This window comes from Pogona vitticeps, chromosome 2 (assembly GCF_051106095.1).
Source record: "Pogona vitticeps strain Pit_001003342236 chromosome 2, PviZW2.1, whole genome shotgun sequence".
In the NCBI taxonomy this organism is placed as follows: Eukaryota; Metazoa; Chordata; class Lepidosauria; order Squamata; family Agamidae; genus Pogona; species Pogona vitticeps.
In genome coordinates, this window is record NC_135784.1 from 250,069,448 (window position 1) to 250,090,086 (window position 20,639).

General features: G+C 44.6%; 1 protein-coding gene across 3 annotated transcripts; it reads right to left on the minus strand.

Moving 5' to 3' along the window:
* Nucleotides 1–11,034: 11,034 nt before the first annotated feature.
* Nucleotides 11,035–17,116, minus strand: SPMIP10 (sperm microtubule inner protein 10). Of its 3 annotated transcripts, XR_012084389.2 has the most exons (4): nt 14,591–14,601; nt 13,324–13,432; nt 12,785–12,920; nt 11,823–11,958 (listed from the first exon to the last, which is right to left on the minus strand). XR_012084389.2 is itself a non-coding variant. In XM_020790661.3 (3 exons), the coding sequence occupies exons 1-3, from the start codon at nt 14,668–14,670 to the stop codon at nt 11,752–11,754; spliced, it is 396 nt and encodes a 131-aa protein (XP_020646320.3). In that variant the 5' UTR covers nt 14,671–17,116; the 3' UTR covers nt 11,035–11,751. The 3 variants fall into 3 exon arrangements, 1 of the variants encoding a protein (XP_020646320.3); XM_020790661.3 differs by lacking the exon at nt 12,785–12,920 and having other exon boundaries at nt 11,035–11,958; nt 14,591–17,116; XR_012084388.2 differs by lacking the exon at nt 14,591–14,601 and having other exon boundaries at nt 13,324–14,580.
* Between the last annotated feature and the right edge of the window lie 3,523 nt (nt 17,117–20,639).

Here is a 20,639-nt window from a genome sequence, read left to right on the forward strand (position 1 = left end):
CCATTAGACAGAGCAAGGCAGAACAGTTGACCTTGGGTCTAGATGGGCAGCATAGAAGTCAAAGAAAGAAAGAAAGAAAGAAAGAAAGAAAGAAAGAAAGAAAGAAAGAAAGAAAGAAAGAAAGAAAGAAAGAAAGAAAGAAAGAAAGAAAGAAAGAAAGAAAAGCGTATAATGGGAGGACATTGCTGTGTGTGCTGTATGGCCAAGCCTGCTGCCCTTTGGTGCTATGAAATATGTTTTCCTATTGCCATTGCTGAATTGGGATTTAATTCGGATTTCAATTAGTATCAGCACATGAAATAACGCTCATTTCTTGAGATAGCTGAATTGTTTACAGTGACATACGTATACCTAGTTATATCTTGACCTGATTCCTATAGCATGTTCTATATGGGGCTGCCCTGGGAAAGTGTTTGGAAACTCCAGTGGATCCAAAATGCCGCAGCCAGATTTCTAACTGGGGCTGGTTACAGGGAACATGTAACTCCCCTGCTGCAGCAGCTCCACTGGCTGCTGATCCATTTCTGGGCACAATGGAACGTGCTGTTTTTAACTTATAAAACCCTAAACGACTTGGATCCAAGCTCTCTAAAAGACCGTGTCTCCCTCTATGAGCCTGCTCGGGCATTAAGATAATCAGGAGAGGCCCTTCTCTCAGTCCCACCACCCTCACAAATGAATTACGAGCAAATGCTGCAGGTTACAATCTTCAGAACATTTTTTGTGTATCTACTCCATAAACTCATGAACAGAGAGAAACTGGTCCCAAATGAAAGAGGAAAGATTTAATGTAGATTCTTAAGGACAACTTTCCTGTTATGCTGTGATGGCATGTCATAACAGGAATGTACTGGCACTCTACAGAACTGTTATTAACCTTGGAGATTTTCCCAGCGTCCTGGATTACTGTGAAGAGGTAATGCAATGGGTTCACCTGCTCAATTAAAGGATACATGGAACAATTTGTTTAACCTCTAGAATACATTCTCTTGGTATTCTTTAGCAATGAATCATTACTTGGCCTCTTTGGTGCCACACACATAACAATAGCTGACTTGACAGTCACTCCTCCTTCAGAATGTCAGTCCTCCAAGAAAATGCCAGTCTTTTCATAATCTTATTTACACAGAGGTGATTCTCTTGTCCAAACACGATCAGATTTTCACTGAACTGGCTTCTTGAACTTGAGCACACCCATTCTTTTAAAAAAAGAGAAATAGTTTTTCTATTTGTTCCACCCACCCCCACCACAGCCAAAATGGTTCAACTGTCTGAAGGAAATAGGAAATGCATGTTGAAACATGTATTTTGTTTCCATGGATAAATACAGTGCCCTTAGAATGTGTTGGATTGCAATTCCTATCATCCTTAAATAATTTCATTTGGAAGGCAGGTATGACATCTACTCTATCCTGCCTTATGGCATTCACACAAATAATGTGGGTTATGTTCTTCTTATCATTGATAGGAACTAATGGCCATACACAACTATGAAGAGTTTGTTCTACTGTAGGAAGATTCTGTTATTATAGGAAAACCGGACTTCATAATCGCACATCTTTGAAGTACTTTTATTATCTTTGAAATGACTGATCCCTTACTGTGGTTTTTCCAACAAACAATTTCATGGTTACATGTTTTGTAAATGTTAGAGTAATATTCATTGCACGGAGAAGGACATTGTTATCTCGTGTTCCTTCTATGCTTTTCCTGCAATAAATCATAAATAAAACTGAACTCTGATTACCGTGAATCTCACGTAATTTTGTCCCGCTTTCGGCTGTCATCTCATACAATGTTACCCATCTCTATTGACTGTTACCTACTTTCGAATCCATCTTTGACTTCCTGGAAATTCTGGTGCAGCTCAATCAAATGGCTATAACTGAACTACCTATCATAATTTTTGGATGTGAAACATCCATCTAAATGTCATTAACAAACAAAAGCAGAGCTAGCCTTCTTGATCATGGGCAGTTGTGCAAACCTGAAGTAAACACTGGAGGGAAATCCTATTGCATAAGCCCATGGAGAGCTTCCTCTCTCTCCTCCCTCCTCACACACAAACACCAGTTTCAGGATCTGAGCGTCCCTGGGTTATCTTTTGCCCTGGGGAAGGCTTTGGGTGCCTTGGAATGATGGGCTTTAATAGTAAAAAAAATCACTATGGGCAGCAGTTCCAATCCTGGTAGTGGCAATAGATTCAAGGAATCTAAACAAGATGAAGATGGGCATGAGTGGCAGGCTGTTAATGAGTTGTTTCCCGCAAATCTCCCAAATGTCCAGTTGCTTCCAATCCATTATCAGGAGACCTTGCTCAAATCTTCTAAGACTTCATCTTTCTCTTAGGCCAGCGGTTCCCAATCTTGGGCAACCCAGGCATTCTTGAATTGCAACTCTTGAGAAACCCCAGCCAGCACAGCCGGTGGTGAAGGCTTCTGGGAATTGCAGTCCAGGCACATCTGGGTTACCCAAGGTTGGAAACCACAGTCCTAGGCAAACGGGGCTGACATCAGCCATTGTGTCCTCCTCCGAGGCAAAACTGCCATCAGCTCTTCTTCTCCCCAATACTTCTCTGAGGATATTCTGAGATGGATCATTGAGCTCTTCCTGTTTACTGGCGCCATCTAGCTGAAAGAGAGCCTCTCCCATTTCTGAAGATGACTGGTCAGGTCGAGACATGACAAAGATAATGAGTGTGTAGGTGACCTGAACAGCCAAGTGAACAAGGTTTAGAAAAGATCCCACAGTGTGATATTTTCTAAACCTGCCCTCTGTATTTGTTTCATTAACCTTTGATGTTTTTCTGAAGAAATGTGTTCTGCCTCTCCTGCCTCCCAGCTTTCCATTTCTCTCTGTGAGCACTTTCTTTGCGGAATTCCTGCTCAAATCTCTGTTACATCCCTCCTTTACCAGGAAGCTCAATTTGGACAGGTTCCAAGTCAACTCTCGCTGCTCTGTTCCACCCCAAGTGGAAAAGGCCCCCCAGGAGAAAGTCCTGCTTTTGCTGCCTCCATAGCCAGTGGCATTAATCAAAGAACAGAGTCCCATGCCTGCCAGCAAGTGAGTCTGAAACCCGCCAGTGCCTTCAAGCTCCCTCTCCCACCCCTCATGATAGCTGATTGGCTTTTTGTAATGGAAGAGCTAATGAAAGCATTTAAGAGAAGCCATTTGGCAAGATGACAAATCAAGACCCTGAATTTCTAATTTCCTAAACAGGAATGTTTGAAATTATAAGACTTTGTAAGAGATGCTCAATCACCTGTGTCATTAGGCTGCAGTGGTCACCATTTTTCAATGCGGCAAAGTAGTTTAAAGGTGGCTTCAAAGACAGTGAGATCAGCTGCACTTAAGGGCCAAAAACGGCACAATGGAGCAGCAACCAGAATATTTTTGGTCTTATGCCTGCCCAATTCCCACACAAATTGTATGCAGGGGAGGGCAGGGTCTAAAAGCCACAGGAGGTTACACTGCAATACATTTCCTCTCCGAGCACCTGCATCTACATGCATCACAGAAATGCTTGTTGCCATTAATATACTCATTGCAGTTAAAACATAGAGGAGAGGTGGGGTTTGCTTCCCTAAATTCACACACAGTGTGTGCAAGATTCTCAGCTTCTAGTGAACATTCCATTTTCCAGTGAGAGTTAAAGAAAAGTGATTCATTCTTATTTCTGAATGGTTCTGCTAAAGCAAATTATCTAACTGTAAATGCAGCAGGGGCAGACATGGATTTGACTCCACCTCAAATAACAGCACCTTTGTTCAATAGCACAAAGCTCCAAGATAAGGATGCCTGTTCAACTTAGGCTATGACTACACGGTCAAATACTGCTGCATTTGCTGCAGATATAAAAACAAACCAATGTTCTTTTTTTTTTTTACTGATCACATGGTGCAAAAGCCAATTTGAATCAATTTGGCCCTTTTTGCTCATGACATGGAGGTTCTCCGCCTCCCCCCGTTGCTGTAGGTGTCTACTTTTTTTCAAGCCAGAACGATTCAAACAGATTTTTCTCTGTGTGATCAGTTGTTCTGTTCTCTGAAATAATGATTGTGTCTTTGTGCGTGGTATTCTGGTGACATACTAAGCTTTGTGATGTTTCTGACAGTGGGAACATCCACCCCCATAATCTTTCTGCCTAGTCACCTTGAAGTATTTTTTTTAACAAACAACTGAGTAACTACTCTAAATTGTTGTTTTCAACTTATATACCACCCCATAGTGCTAGAGCACTCTCTAGGCAATTTACAATGTAATTATGCAAGGTACATAGACAGCCCACCGTCTTTACGATGAACCATAACATGAGAGCTAGGGATTGGCATAGGGCAAGATGAAAGGAAGGGGGGCCGTGAGCTGCTGTATGGTTCAAACTGCATCAGATTGAACAACCCCCCAGTCCCTGTCTAACCACCTGATACAAACAGAAGCATAACATAGGCTGAGGACCAAGGCACAGCAAAGCCAAAACACTCCAATCTGGATTGCAAGTGTAGTTGCTACCTTAACCACACAAAAGGACTTTGGGGGAATGCATTCTTAACTTACCGCACCTATTTTTACACTGGGGTGGTCAATTTTTATAGAGACACAACCAAAGCCCCACATCACTGCCCCTGCACGGGCCATCCTCTAATGTCATGAGTGTGGCCATTCCCCCTGAAATCATAAATCCCTCAATGAAACGTGACTGGAGTTTCCAACTGTACCTTTTGCCATCTTGGCCTTCTCCAAACAGGGAGAGAGAGAGAGAGAGAGGGAGGGAGGGAGGGAGGGAGGGAGCAAAGCTATTTAAAGCTTCAGCCAAGCAATGTTTGTCTTCATTATGAAGGCAAAGCCACCTTGCTACTGTTATCTCTGAGATCAGTGAGTCACAAAATAAGTGGCAAAAATTGTATGCCTTCTCAGACGTGCATTAATTTTCAATCTGCTTTGACTCCTAATATTTGTGTGTGCAGGGCTGTCAGGTTGATTCTGACTTTTGGCACCCTTTCAATATATATATATATATATATATATATATAACACATCTATAATATAAATTATATATTTATATATACAGTAACATCTTCTTTTAACATCTTTTTATATATACCATTGGTGGGCAATCCTCCATACTGGCGGATTTTTCAGCCGGTGCTTCCCTCTTCTGTCTTAGAATCAAGATTTACTGAATCAGAAGCTAGTGGGACCCCAAGAGGACCTATGGTTGCCTAGTAGGTTTCACCCAGGTGTCTTTTTTACACACCTGAATTGATAGTCAGATCAGCAATCGGAGGGACTTTAATGGCGAGCAAACATTTGCAAGAGGAGGAGTCTCTTCTCCCTCCCTGCTGAGGAATGCTGCAATTCAAGTACCTGCCATTTGAGGCAGAGGAGATGATTGAGGCCAGACTTGAAAAGGACTGAGAGAGATGGCTGAGTTGCTGCCTGTACGCCTCTAAAAGTGCAGGCACTCCCACTGGAAATCTAACAGGGGAGCAAGGTCCATCCACTAAGCTGGGAATATTCATCCTCCCTTGGCAAGTTTATAGAGGGAAGCAAAAACCTTACAACATCCAAAGACTTTGAAATTATAGGTTAAATATTAATCTCCTTCCTAATAAGCCTGGCCCCTGAGATTGGGGAGGAGACAGTCAGTTAAGCTGAAATACTGAAGCAGCTCGATTTTTGTTTTGGCTGTGAGTTGAAGTCTCCTGGGAAAGAGTGTTGGCAGCAAAAGAGGAGGGTAGGGCGCCATGAATCCAAGGGCCTTGATTCAAGATTTCTATCCTATGGCAATGGCTGCATCAGTAGAATGGATAGTTCAGATGGGGATGGGGGTGGCAGCTACTGCCTGGCAGCAGTAGTTGAAGGTGACACTGGTGGAGGAGGCAACGGCAGTGACACTCAAGCTAATTTTGTCAGTGTTGTGCAGAAAATGGCAATGATAAACCATTACTGAACTTTCCATGAAAATTGTATGATGAGATGGTCCAAAATGAAAGCGACAGTGCTGGAAGATGAGACCTCGGGTTGGAAAGCCTTCATGCAGCTGCTGGAAAAGAAAAAAGGACATTAGCTGTAACTAATGATGCAACTAGATAAAAGCCAAAAGAACATCTAGAGCCTCATGTGCATAGAAGTGAGAGTTTGATGCTGCACAACATACAACTTGAACATGAAATGTGAGAAGTATGAATCAAGGTAAAAAAGAAAATTATAAAGGAATGGAACATATAAGGATTGGTGTCAGGAAACGAAAGTGAAGTAGAACGGAATATTTTCAATCAGAACTACAAAGACAACTCTGGAAATGATAAACATTTTTTCATTCCATGTGCAAGGAGAAGAAGAAAGGAATGGCCCCTCACTTCCACTGATTCCAGGGAATTGTCCAGTTCTCTATGGGAAGGGTAGTCCTGGTACCCATTATACTTTATGGAGGATCTTCTTACTAAACGACTGCTATTATGATCTTTGGAAGTGACAACATCACACCAAGAACAAAAGAGGGGAGAGTTGGGGGTTGGGGGGAAGACCCTCACATCTTAAATTAATGTTTTCACTGCACAGAAATGCAAGCATTCATCTGTACATCCCTGTGCATACACTCACCTAGTAGTGAAACCAACCAAGTTTTAAAACAGAAATGGGGGAAAGGCAAAGCCCAGATAATATGCCGTAGTGACAGAAATTCCTCGCATTGCACTGCTGTTAAACAAAAATGTGGAAAGCAGCTACTACATCTCAGTGACCTCACTCAGAGACCCTTCCCTGTGCAATTGGAGTGTGAAGGAACGTATTCATGGGCTTCATTTGGGCATAAAGTTATCAGACTTCTCTTTTGGCACTGGATCAGTGTCCTCGCTATAAATTACAGAGAGTTTTGCTTCCTCTTTCCTCACTTTTATCATTATTCTCTGTTTGCAGTTGTGCTTCATTTACCCCTATTTTTACTGTGTTGTTTTAATCCAGATTTGTTTTAATCTGTGTTTTAAAGCAAGCTTCTGTGTGACCACATGGACATTTGGCAACCACTTCTTATTTGTCTGGCTCTCCTAGGCTCCAGCTTAATTCTCTTATCCGGAGCACCTGCCCTCAGGCTCCCGAAGAAAATACAGGAGTATGTAATACTACTAATAACTGTGTGTCATTAAGTTAATTTTGCTTTATGACAACCCTTGCCAGGTTTCCTAGGTATAAACCTCTCAAAAGTGGTTTACCAGAGTCTACTTCTGGGACTGTGCAGCTTGCCCAAGGCTTCACACGTTGGCTCTTTCGGTGAGGAATTGAACTCACAACTGTGTATTTTATCTCACTGAGCTATCCAGTCAGCTCCACCAAAGGCTAAGGTATATTGTTATGCTCTGTTGGTGTATGACCAGAGAAGTCCATAGCTTTCTCGGTCAAACCACTTGAAGTAGTGATCAAAACAAAAAAATAGTCAAACTTTATTTTCAAGGCTCGAATACAACCTAAACAATGTTAGGCTGATTAAGTGTCAAACACTCAGTTTCTGTTATGATTCTCTCCCTCAACAGTGATGTCAACAATCTCCCCCACTTTCTTATATTCACTGTACTCATAAACCCTCTCACAGCATTTCAAAGAGTTGACAAGCTGAGCCCAAAAGAAGGATAGATACCAGTGGTGACCATCACGATCTCCTTCTCCAGTTCTTGCTTTTTCTGTTATATTTTAGAATATAGAAGAACATAAAAAGAATTTTGCTGATCAGACCAAAGATCTATATAGCTACATTCTTTCCCCCTACCAACTGCAGACTTCAGTGAGGAGACATGCCCTTGTAACAGCATCGCTGTTAAACAATGGCACAACTACTGCAGACAATACTATCACTTTTATTAGGCTGTCTTTTATAATCGTATTCTCCACACCTTGGTTCACTCTCATGTTTTGCATGTTTATTATAGGAAGCTTTTAGAGTAAGTTACTAAGCATTTCAATTTATTCTGGTATTTTTGTTAATTAAAAGATACAGGCATATCTTGAAAACAAAATGTTAGGCTGCCCTCTGCTGGAAATAGTTGTGAAAGTAGAAAGCATAAAAATTGCAAAGTAAACATTAAGGAAAGAAATTAAAAGAATACGGAAAGGAAGATCATGCCATCCTTCTCCCCATTCTAATTTCAGCAACCTGGAGTTGTTCCAAAATCTTTGGTTACCAATTCAAAACAATTGCCAACAGCTGCTTTGTTTGAATTTGTTTGAATTTGTTTGAATTACTTTGCTTCCTGTAATTCAAAAGTAAGTGATTTTGCAAGCATGTCATCTCACCCGCACATTTTTAGACTTGACTCATAATTTTTAGTCTTGACCCTTTGGTCCACCCAAAGCACCAGCAATGTTGAGAAATAAGAAATGCAATGTAATAAATAATAATAACATGTCATTAGGGAGATTCGAATTTATGGCAGCTTTTGCCAAGGTTTCCTAGATGTTACATGCTCGAAAATGGGTTACCATTAACTTATTCTGGGGCATCCTGTAACTGTACAGGTTGCCCAAGGCCATGCAGGTTGGCTCCTCTCCCTGGCAGCACAGTGGGAAATCCAATCCCAGTCTTGGCTCCACAGCCATGTACTTTGACTCACTGAGCTATCTCAGTATATTGAGTCTAACAATGTTATTACAGATCATGTTGGATTCATACATAATGGACAGCTCTTATTTCAGAAAACTCTATCACAGAACTCAGTAAGGTGGATTTAACCATTTCTCATATATTTTTTTTAAAAGGGCAAAGAAATTGTTTTGATGTAATTGTGAATGAACGATCTCTGTAGGAAAGGTAGCTGAATACAATCTGGTCATCTTTGTACTGCAGGTAGGGCTGGAAAAAAGTTTCTGTCTGAAATGACAGAGAGCTCTTGCCCGTTACAGCTGACAGTGCAGAGCTGAATCGGTCTGATTCATTATTTTTTAAAGAAGAAAAATCTTTGGTGTAAAGCAAAAAGCGAAGATTGAAATGGCATCCCTCAAAATAATGAAATTCAGTTTGCAGTGTGATCCCTGGTGCTTAGTTAAAACATAGGCACCTTGAAATATCCTTCTGCACAAAAGGTGAATTTTAATCTCTGATTCACTAAAGAGAAAAAGATCTGTTTTCTCCCACTTTTATTATATTATACCTCACCTTTCTCTCAAAAACTAGAACATACGGCAAGATACCTTTTTGGTTTAAAATGAAAGCAAGAAAATTCCCAGAACAGGAACATGTAGATTTAGTTTAAACCCAAAAGGTTACGATTGAGCACTGTAGCTCCCAAAATAAGGAATTTGAGACCACAGATCAGCCTCCCCTTCTTACAACATGAACACAAGGTTGTACCCTCTTGAACCTTAACTTCCTTACCAAAGTGTAATATCCCTAGTCATCCATTTTGTTTCCTATATAGCACATAACTAGTACTTTGGAAGAACTGAGATGAAACATAGGCATTTATATAAACAGCAGTCTTGAGGTGGGAGTACAACTTAAACTGTAACTTTTTGCTTTAAATGGAAGATTCCTCATGAAACACAAGGAGACATCCACCAAAATACAGATCAGCTGAACCAAACTAGAAAAGATTACATAACTGCAGCTAATATTGTTCTAACAATATGCTGTTTATGCAGGATCAAAGTCTGTCCTTTTTTCAACTCTTCCCCTGTGACTAGCGTAGTGCAATACAGGGAGTGGGGTGGCTAATGGGATTATGCCACAGTGTTTATGTGGGGGAAGAGTGCACTAATGTGCAGAAATCGTGATTAGAAAAAGCTAAAATGTGTGATCTAAGTAGGGGCAGCCCTACCATTAGGCTCAATGAGGCAGAGTCCTTGAGAGCAGTAAATACATTGCCCCCCCCACTGCTGCCCCAAGGGGGCTATGCTGTTTTGGAGAGGTGTTGTTATGGGCCAAGGAGAAGACAGAGTGTAGCTGACAGAACAATGATTTCTGAGGCCAGGGTGCTAGTTAATGGCCACAGGTCAGATGATAGATTCAGTCTGGGACTTGTGGGAACCCTGGTTTATCAGTTCTAAACAATGTGCTAGTGCACATTATTAGATCAGTCTCATTTGCACAGTTGGGGCATTATGTTATTCAAATGTAAGAGCCTGATGTTGTCCCAACAAACCAGAGCAAGAATGCAGGGTTTGTTTTTGGCTTCATTTCACTGGTTCATTTGGAGAAATGCAAGCCAGAGCAGGGAAATTGACCAATGAAATAAAGAGACAACAGAGCACAGCTTTCAGATGGAATAGTTCGCCAGTATACTTATCATACAAAATGAGCTGGGTTCTTGAATTTCCTTCTGTCAATGTATCACCCAAGCGTCCTTTGGCTTCCTCATGCAAGCTGAACTCCTTATGTTGTTACAGTGGGAGGGAGAATGAAGATGCAATCTCTTGTAAACTCTTGAAGCCATTAGAAAGGTTCAGATGGGCACAGCTCTGCTAGCCTCTTGGAGCAAAGACAGCAAAAAGTCTTAGGGCAGCTCAAAAGCAAATATGTTTTATTTGGCATAAGCTTTTGTGGACTTTGGTCCACGAAAAGCTGGTGCCAAATGAAATGTTACTCTGTAAGGTGCCTCGAAGACTTTTGTTTGCTTGCTTCTTTCAAACCAAGTCATCTTCTGATGAGATGTTTGAGTCTTTGCAAGTGGAGTTGAGGCGAGAACAAACCCAGTGGCCAACCAATCCCTATAGCAAAACAACAAGGCAAGGCCAGAGGTGCCCCCCAGAAAGTGTTAAGTTAGTGCATACTAAGAGAGAGATGGGGGAAATATAACCATAAGAACTTAGTGTGATTGGTAGCACTCAGTGGCCTCAGAGTGAACACTGCATTAGAAAAACAATAATGAGCACATAAAATGCAATTAGGTAGAAGTTGCTTTTTAAAAATATCACCTCTACTAATCTGTTTCCTTGGCAACTTCAGAATCTTAAATACGTGTTTTAAAATGTGTGTTGGTTGGCAAGAAATCCCCTCTAAATTCCCAGTTTTGAGATTCATTTAAATAAACACTCAGAATGTATATATTTGTATAAAGTCACAACGTACTTTACATTTAATTATAACTTAGCAGAGCAAGGCAGGTGCTTAATTGTATTTACAAGTGATACATGCAGTGTAAAACATTTTCATTAAATGCTCTTCCCCAAGCGCTTGGAGCACTTAAGAAGAGCATTGTGTAAATAATAAGTAGGTTCTGTATGCCACTGTAGGCTACTGAAAGCATTTCAGAGGCACTATGAGGTAAACCCTACCACAATTCTGGAAGGCAAGGATGGGAAACCATTGGCTTTCCAGATGTTTTGATCTATAACTCTCATCAGCTCTATTTGACATGGTCCGTGTCATGCAGCATGAGGTTGTGGGAGATGTAGGCTCAAATATCTGCTGGGCCAAAGGTTCCCCAACCCTGCCGAAAGATTAAAAAACGTGTGTAATTTTTCACATGTTGCAGGTGGATGCTGAGGATGAGAATCTTAATCATTAATCCGTTAAATTGACTTTAATGATTAATGAAGGCTTACTAGTGTATTAATAAATAAAGCAAGTCTTGAACCAGAAGTTCAGCGTTTTGAGTGGATGGATGGTTCTGAACAGGTGACATCTCAGTGCCTTCATTTAGCAGAACATCTCACAGGCTTAGGGAAAATTTCACCCAAAAAGGGAAACGGTGAAGTATTGCACATTGTTTTGCTTCCAGCACTGTTTAATTCATGGTCAGTGGAATCCCAGCTGGAAATGGCTCAGAGTTTGATCCTGAAGCCATAAGCCACCATGGACTTATGGTACCTAGAGAGGTGAGAATAAATGGGAATGTCTTCCACAGTCATTTGCTGGGGCACTTTCTGCAGAAGTTTCTTGCGATCCTCTCCGTGACAATGCCTCTCGCTTTTGTTCAAAAACAGAGTGTCTTCCGTGGAACCGCTATAAAGCCCAATATTGTCAGCGTACTAGGGAAGAGAATTAAAGCACTTATTACAAACTTGTGCAAAACATTTCTGCCAATAATAATGCTGTAATCAATAATCATTTTTTAAAACAATCAATGCCAATAATGAATTAATACTGTAAACTGAGAAAAGCTAACTGTGCAGGATAAGCAAGCATGTTCAATGGGCAATCTTTGGCTATCGGCCTGATTTCATGCAGCTGAATTTCAAAAGCTTTCTTGCATGGATCATTTCAGGGAACAGGTTTGGAAAAGTTGTGTTTCAGGACTAGGGGTTCTCAAGCCTGCCAGATAGCACAGCCATTGAGCATGCTGGCAGGAGGATTCTGGGAGCCACAATAATAAAAAGACTTTTCCAATCCCTCTTTTGAACATCTGGAAAGAGCAACGTGTGCTTCCCTTGGCTGTTGGCTGAGTGAAAAGGGAAACAAAGTGGAGGGAAAGGAAGAGAAGGGGTACATTAGCAGTACATATTGAAATCCAGTGATAACTTTGGCTCTTTCTTCCAGTGGCAGACAAAACAGTTTCCTTTCTGTGATATAAATTAGAGAAAGCTAATAGCAGACAGAAAACGCAGCTTGAAGATGTTAGTTTTTTGAACTACAGCTCCTGCACTTTCTCAGCCAGGATTGCCTCTGGTGCTACTGGCCGGAGGATTCTGGGACTGTCGTTACAAACAACAACTACACACTTTCCCAAGTTGTGAGAAAATGCTTGGAAACTTTAATGACCAACATCCTGTTGCGTAGTTGCACGAATAGTGTAACCTAACCAATATTGTTAACTCACAACCCAAATTTAAGTTTGGCTTTCATAAATAATGTTACCTTCAATCCTAAACACACGTAATTGCCAGTGGGCCCCACTGAATTCTGTTGGGCTTGCTTCTGAGCAGACATGTATAGGACTGTGCTGTCAATTTCAGCCTCAGTTATCTGGGTGTAGAACTGAACCACGGGCTATCTGAATGGTGAATATACAAAGAAGTCTACTGCTTTAAAAATCTCTTCAATAGATAGATCAGTTGATTTGATATTTACACATTTCAGAAAGCATGAGGAATCTTGCCACCTCTCTTTGCAGATAAAAATCACTGGTTAAAATCCTCTTGTGTGTCATCATGATTGCTCCAAGTTAAGAAATCACCATAAATGCTATCAGTTGCACATTGAATCACATAACTCCATATGCAACCGAGAATGTCTATGCTGATTACATGGGGCAATTCGCCTCCAAAAGTTATGCCATTTGTGCCATGCCAGTATAACTAGGTAAGAGGCTTTGGGCCACTGGGTATTTTGGCTCTCCAAAACAGGGCTCACGTTCCCACTCTGTCCAGAAGTCACTGCATGCCCAACTTCCCTACCTTTAAATTCAGTGTGCGGTACTTCATATCTTGTTTCCAGGGCATCACATAGAGCTTTGGGATCATCCCATGTCTGTATGAAAATCTTGGCAAATGGCAATGAACAAGCCTGGAAATATGGCAAAGGCAAAAACAAACAAAACACACGCGCCATACAATACAATTAATGTTTTCAAGACCATTTTATACACAAAAGAGATTAGAACAATCCTTACCCCAAAACCCTCTCCTTAACCCCTACACCTCATAGGACATGCTGAGTTTATCATTATGCTTTTTATATTATTGAAGGTTTGACAGGTATCGTAACAGTTGTCGTTGGATATTGGCGCATCCATCTGGGGTGGGAAAAAACCTAGGTTCAAATTATCACGGTGTGACCTCCAGTCAATCACAATATCTCAACCTAACCTACTTTACAAGAGAAATTATTCAGACATTGCAGGGCCCAGGCCTGGCATGTTAGGGCACTTGGACCAGATAACTTTGCTGAAATTAGCAAACTCATCTGGTGTAATTCACACTGGGCCACAAGGGATTGGTTGAAAATTAGTGGCTTTCAATTAACTTTACAGCCATGTTTATCTCAAAAAAGGAAGTCTGGAAGCCACTAAAACAGAACTAGCTTGTACTCTATGTGGAGCGATCTCACGAACCATCCCTGCTCTAGAGGAAGCAGAAGAACTAGGCATTATTTCTCCTTCTCAAGCTGCCTTACAGAGCCATCGTTTTGCGGTGTCGTATGTAGTTTGCTCTTACAATTTATCATGGTGTAAGCATCCTGGTTGTCATAGGGCTGGTCCAAAAATGCCTGCTCTTCCTTTCATTGTTGTAGCTTTTAGTAATCTCTTGCATCAGACTGGGGAACTTTGAAGCTCCAGCTGTTTTGGACTACCACTCCCATAATCCCTTGCCATGGGTCGTGCTGGCTGGGGCCACTAGGATATGAAGTCCAAAAAAAATCTCAGAGGTTAAATGTTCCCCAGTAGAGATGATGCAGACTTGGGGATTTGGATTACAACTCTGTAGCCATGATGCTTGCCGAATTCTGGGAGTTGTAGTTCTGAAACACAAATCTGCGCACTTCTATTCTTCATCCAAACATATCCATATGAATAGGTATCAGAGATGAACAAGCATAGCTAAAACTTAGAATTCTCAAATGGATCAGGAAAAAAAAGGTAGCAAGATTGTGCAGCCCAATTGTTTAGAATACTCCCTGCTGGAGAAAATATTTTCCCTCAAAGGACTGAAGTCTTTCCCTTACCCTCTCAGGTCAGTATTAATCCCCTTGGAAGCGACATTGTGTTTAGAGCCCTCTGGGGGCACAGCTTTGGAGTTACTCATGCTGCAGGAGATGCACTCTACTGTTTGAGGGCTGTCCAGAAACACAACACCTTTCCCTAGGTAAGGATTATGACACACACACTGTTGTCAGACTGATGACACAAAAGTTACAATAGGAACCAAAATCTGGATCAAAAATCTTCAGATGAATGAAGAAGAGAGTGTGCGTGAATTAAGTACAATTGACTGCGGTAACTAAAAGGCAAAATCAAGACGAGTTCAGTAGTCAATTTACATTACTAGAATTATGGAGGAAGTCACAGTGATGATGGCTTCAAGCTATAATTCCTCTGGAGAGGTTGAAACAATTAATCAGAAGCACTACGTAACAAAGTCAGCTGGAACACATCGTACCACACAAGTCAACTCTGTCCATGAAAACGGAGTTGTAACACACAAATTATGAATAACCATCAACCATATAATGTGTAAAACTGAGCTTTAATGGGTTGACTGGTGAGTAAAGCTGGAAACATGTAGTTGAAAATTCAATAGTCAGTTTAAAAAAATCTTGAGTCATCTTGTATTAAATGTAGGAGCCTTGTGGCACAGTTAAATTGCAGTACTGCACTTAAGACTGCTCATGATCTGAAATAATCCAGACTCAAGCTTGACTTGGCCTTCCATCCTTCTGAGGTTGGTAAACTGAGTAGCCAGCTTGCTGAGATGAGGGCAATGTATCCCCTGCACAATTAAATTGTAAAGTGCCTAGGGTGCTTTAAGCACTATGGGGTGGTAGATAAGCAGCACACTTTGCTTTTCAAATACTTCTGTGAGACTAATGTTGGAAATACCAAAAATAGGATTTCCTTTCCATTTTCTGTGACAATGGATCACCCTGTTAAATATCTCACTTACCTTGAAAGCTCTAGCAAGATCATTGTAAGTCAGTTTGGACTTGATGGCACATACGTAACAGCAACATTATAAAAGAAACGTTACTTACCTGTAACCATGGTTCTTTGAGTGGACCTCTGTGAATTCACACATATGGGTTTAGTCTGCGCCTGCGCTGACATTCTCGGAGCATTCCAGAGCTAAAAGTAACAATTTTATGGTATGATCCCCCATGAGGCACAAGCTCCTCCCACCCAAGATTCCCCTCAGTTCCTGCAATTTGTCCGCCGGGCACGAGAGTTATACAACAATAAGATACCCGTGACGGACAGAGGGGAGGATGGGCGGGTAGTGTGAATTCACAGAGGTCCACTCGAAGAACCATGGTTACAGGTAAGTAACCTTTCTTTCTTCTTCGTGGCCTCTGTGAATACACACATATGGGTGACTGGCAAGCTTACTTATTGGCAGGTGGGACGTCACGGTAGGAAGGATGCCAACACATTTCTGCCAAATCCAGTGTTACTGCGTGTACCTACATGTAGCCAGTAGTGCCCCACAGAGGTAGATGGCATGGATCATATTGCTGCACGGTAATGTCAAGAATCTCGATTCTACTCTGGATGCAGCCAAGGTAGACAGCACTCCATGGAGCGAGGCTAAAGCTGATTAGACGGTGACTCGTCTGACCACTGGTAAGCCATAGATACAGTGTGGACCATCGATCTAGAGATGGATAGGATGAAACTGGACTTTCGAAATTAAAAGAATGAAAGCATAAAAAGAGCCTGTCATCTGTTTAGAAGCTCTGGCAGTGTCCAGACAAAATGCTGGTGAGCGTCTTACATAATTATTGTGGAGCATGTGCTCTAGAGGAGATGATGGTGATCTGAAGAATGATGGTAAGATGAAGCACAGATAAACATGAAAACTAGTCGAATAGGTCAAAAATGAGACATTAAGGTAGGAAGTCACTTTATCAGGAAAATTGAATAAAAGGTGGATCGAATCACAATCCAGCTATTTCCCATGTTCCCTTGGCAGATATGACAGCCACTAGGAAGGCTGTTCAAAGTAAGTAATTTCGCATTTGAAGAGAAAATGGGCTCGAATGGCGGGCACATGACTGAATTTAGAAAGATCTATAGACCATTGAGGAACAATGCGTTTACATGGAGGACAGGTGGTACTGAGTCCTGTGAAAAGATGTTTGACCCTAGAATGAGACAAAAGTCCTACGTACCAGAATCATCTGGTTAATGGGCAGCAGTAGCAGATATATAATATTTTAAAGCATAAATAGAAAGCCAAGTAGGCAACAGTTTCAAACAAAGTTGGTAAGGTAGTTCTTTGTTTCATTATATTTAATAAAGATTTCATTTATTTACAAATCAACATCGAGTTTATGGTTTTCGAGCTCGATCGAGCACTGATGCCAAAGTGGGAGTATTTTCCAGGTTGGCAAGTTCATGGCCAATAGATGCGCATGGTAGACCATCCTTCCCTCCAAAGATAGGAGGTAAGTCACCAGAGGGAACTCACATGTGCCTGTCTATATCGATCTGAGACAGGCGAACTAGAACTACCTTGGTCATCAAAGAGGTACCGTATTTTTCGCTCCATAAGACGCACCTCTCCATAAGACGCACCAAATTTTTAGGAGAAGAAAACAGGAAAAAAAATATGTTTTCTTCTCCTAAAAATTGGTGAGCCTTATGGAGAGGTCTGTCTTATGGAACACACCCTAGGACCCTTTGGAGGCTCACCCAGACCCCCTGAAGGCCAGAGGGGGCAAAATCACCACCTTCTGGGGCTCTTTTGAGATTTGGAAAGCTTCAGAAGAGCCCCAGAAGGTGGCAATTTCGCCCCCTCTAGCCTGGTGGGGGGCAGGGTGAGCCTCCAAAGGGTCCTAGAGTGTTCCAGGACCCGTTAGAGACTCACCCTGCCCCCCGGGGGTCAGAGGGGGCAAAATCGCCACCTTCTGGGCTCTTTTAAGGCTTGGGAAGCTTCAAAAGAGCCCCAGAAGGTGGCGATTTTGCCCCCCCTGGACCCATGGGGGGTGGGGTAGCATGGCAAGGGTCCGAGGGGGCCTTCCAGATGCTTGCCACGCTACCCCCCCATGGGGCCAGCATGGGTGAAATAGCGACCTTCCAGGACCTTTTGAGAAGCTTTCCAGCCTCTCAAAAGGTCCTGGGAGCTGGCGATTTCGCCTGCGCTGGCCCTGTGGGGGGGGGTAGCGTGGCAAGAGTCTGAGGGGGCCTTCCAGACCCTTGCCATGCTACTCCCACCCCCACCCCCATGAGGCCAGCATGGGCGAAATAGCGACCTTCCAGGACCTTTTGAGAAGCTTTCCAGCCTCTCAAAAGGTCCTGGGAGCTGGCGATTTTGCCAGGGCTGGCCCCGTGGGGGGGGCAGCCTGGCAAGGGTCCTGGGAGGCTCCCTTGGACCCTTGCCACCTTCCCCCCACCCCCACCCCCACGGGGCCAGGGGGGTAAAATCGCCAGCTTCTGGGAGTGTTTGGAGGCTCCCCAAGCCTCCAAACACTCCCAGAACCTGGCAATTTCGCCAGGGCTGGCCCCGTGGGGAGGTGGGGGCAGCCTGGCAAGGGTCCTGGGAGGCTCCCTTGGACCCTTGCCACCTTACCCCCCCGCGGGGCCAGGGGGGGTAAAATCGCCAGCTTCTGGGAGTGTTTGTAGGCTCCCCAAGCCTCCAAACACTCCCAGAACCTGGCAATTTCGCCAGGGCTGGCCCCGTGGGGAGGTGGGGGCAGCCTGGCAAGGGTCCTGGGAGGCTCCCTTGGACCCTAGCCACCTTCCCCCCACCCTCCCCACGGGGCCAGGGGGGGTAAAATCGCCAGCTTCTGGGAGTATTTGGAGGCTCCCCAAGCCTCCAAACACTCCCAGAACCTGGCAGTTTTGCCAGGGCTGGCCCCGTGGGGAGGTGGGGGCAGCCTGGCAAGTGTCCTGGGAGGCTCCCTTGGACCCTAGCCACCTTCCCCCCACCCCCCCACGGGGCCAGGGGGGGGGTAAAATCGCCAGGTTCTGGGAGTGTTTGGAGGCTCCCCAAGCCTCCAAACACTCCCAGAACCTGGCGATTTCGCCAGGGCTGGCCCCGTGGGGAGGTGGGGGCAGCCTGGCAAGGGTCCTGGGAGGCTCCCTTGGACCCTTGCCACCTTCCCCCACCCCCCACGGCCAGGGGGGCTAAAATCGCCAGCTTCTGGGAGTGTTTGGAGGCTCCCCAAGCCTCCAAACACTCCCAGAACCTGGCGATTTCGCCAGGGCTGGCCCCGTGGGGAGGTGGGAGCAGCCTGGCAAGGGTCCTGGGAGGCTCCCTTGGACCCTAGCCACCTTCCCCCCACCCCCACCCCCACGGTGCCAGGGGGGTAAAATCGCCAGCTTCTGGGAGTATTTGGAGGCTCCCCAAGCCTCCAAACACTCCCAGAACCTGGCAATTTTGCCAGGGCTGGCCCCGTGGCGAGGTGGGGGCAGCCTGGCAAGGGTCCTGGGAGGCTCCCTTGGACCCTTGCCACCTTCCCCCCACCCCCCCACGGGGCCAGGGGGGGTAAAATCGCCAGCTTCTGGGAGTGTTTGGAGGCTCCCCAAGCCTCCAAACACTCCCAGAACCTGGCGATTTCGCCAGGGCTGGCCCCGTGGGGAGGTGGGGGCAGCCTGGCAAGGGTCCTGGGAGGCTCCCTTGGACCCTTGCCACCTTCCCCCACCCCCCACGGCCAGTGGGGCTAAAATCGCCAGCTTCTGGGAGTGTTTGGAGGCTCCCCAAGCCTCCAAACACTCCCAGAACCTGGCGATTTCGCCAGGGCTGGCCCCGTGGGGAGGTGGGGGCAGCCTGGCAAGGGTCCTGGGAGGCTCCCTTGGACCCTTGCCACCTTCCCCCACCCCCCCACGGGGCCAGGGGGGCTAAAATCGCCAGCTTCTGGGAGTGTTTGGAGGCTCCCCAAGCCTCCAAACACTCCCAGAACCTGGCGATTTCGCCAGGGCTGGCCCCGTGGAGAGGTGGGGGCAGCCTGGCAAGGGTCCTGGGAGGCTCCCTTGGACCCTTGCCACCTTCCCCCCCCCCATGGGGCCAGGGGGGGTAAAATCACCAGCTTCTGGGAGTGTTTGGAGGCTCCCCAAGCCTCCAAACACTCCCAGAACCTGGCGATTTTGCCAGGGCTGGCCCCGTGGGGAGGTGGGGGCAGCCTGGCAAGGGTCCTGGGAGGCTCCCTTGGACCCTTGCCACCTTCCCCCCACCCCCCCACGGGGCCAGGGGGGGTAAAATCGCCAGCTTCTGGGAGTGTTTTGAGGCATGGGAATCCTCAAAACACTCCCAGAAACTGGCGATTTTGCCGGTGGGAGGAGCGTCGCAAGGGTCTGAGTGAGCTTCCAGGACCCTTGCGACGTTCCCCCCACCTGGAAGCTGGCGATTTCGCCTGCGCTGGCCCCGTGAGGGGGTGGGGGAGCATTGCAAGGGTCCTGGAAGGCTCCCTCGGACCCTTGCGACGCTCCCCCCCCACAGGGCCAGTGGGGGCGAAGTCACCACCTTCGCACCATAAGACGCACAGACTTTCTACCCCCCTTTTGGAGGGGGAAAAATGCGTCTTATGGTGCAAAAAATACGGTATTTGGATCATGTTTGATTAGGAATTATGGTGATGGAAAATCCATAGAATAAAAGGTATCGGAGGGAAGAGTTACAGTATGGCAGATTCCCTGTCCACTGCCATATGAAAATGTCCCCGACAGTGTTTCCATCCGCACCTGCACAGGAGCAATAAAACCTGTAGTCGGCGTACGGACCCCAGTGAATACATCGAAGGTCGGTACTTCCCAACGGTGACAGAACCGAACTTGCAGTTACTTGGATTAGGGATCCTCTACTTGGTCAAACAGCAAAAGATACCACTATTGGAGTGGTTCGAGGCTGTCTGTATTGCTTTAGCACTGAAGCCGTGGAGGTCATAAATCTGGGGAGATGTTTGCTAGTATTTTTTTTTAAAAAAAAAGAAAAATATACGCCATAGTACCAGTACAGGTACTGTAGATGTCCATATTTTGCAGGGGAAGGTTATTATCAAACTGATGCCCTGTACCATCTGAAAGACCTTGCAGATGTTGAAAAATCAAATGGTAGTGAAA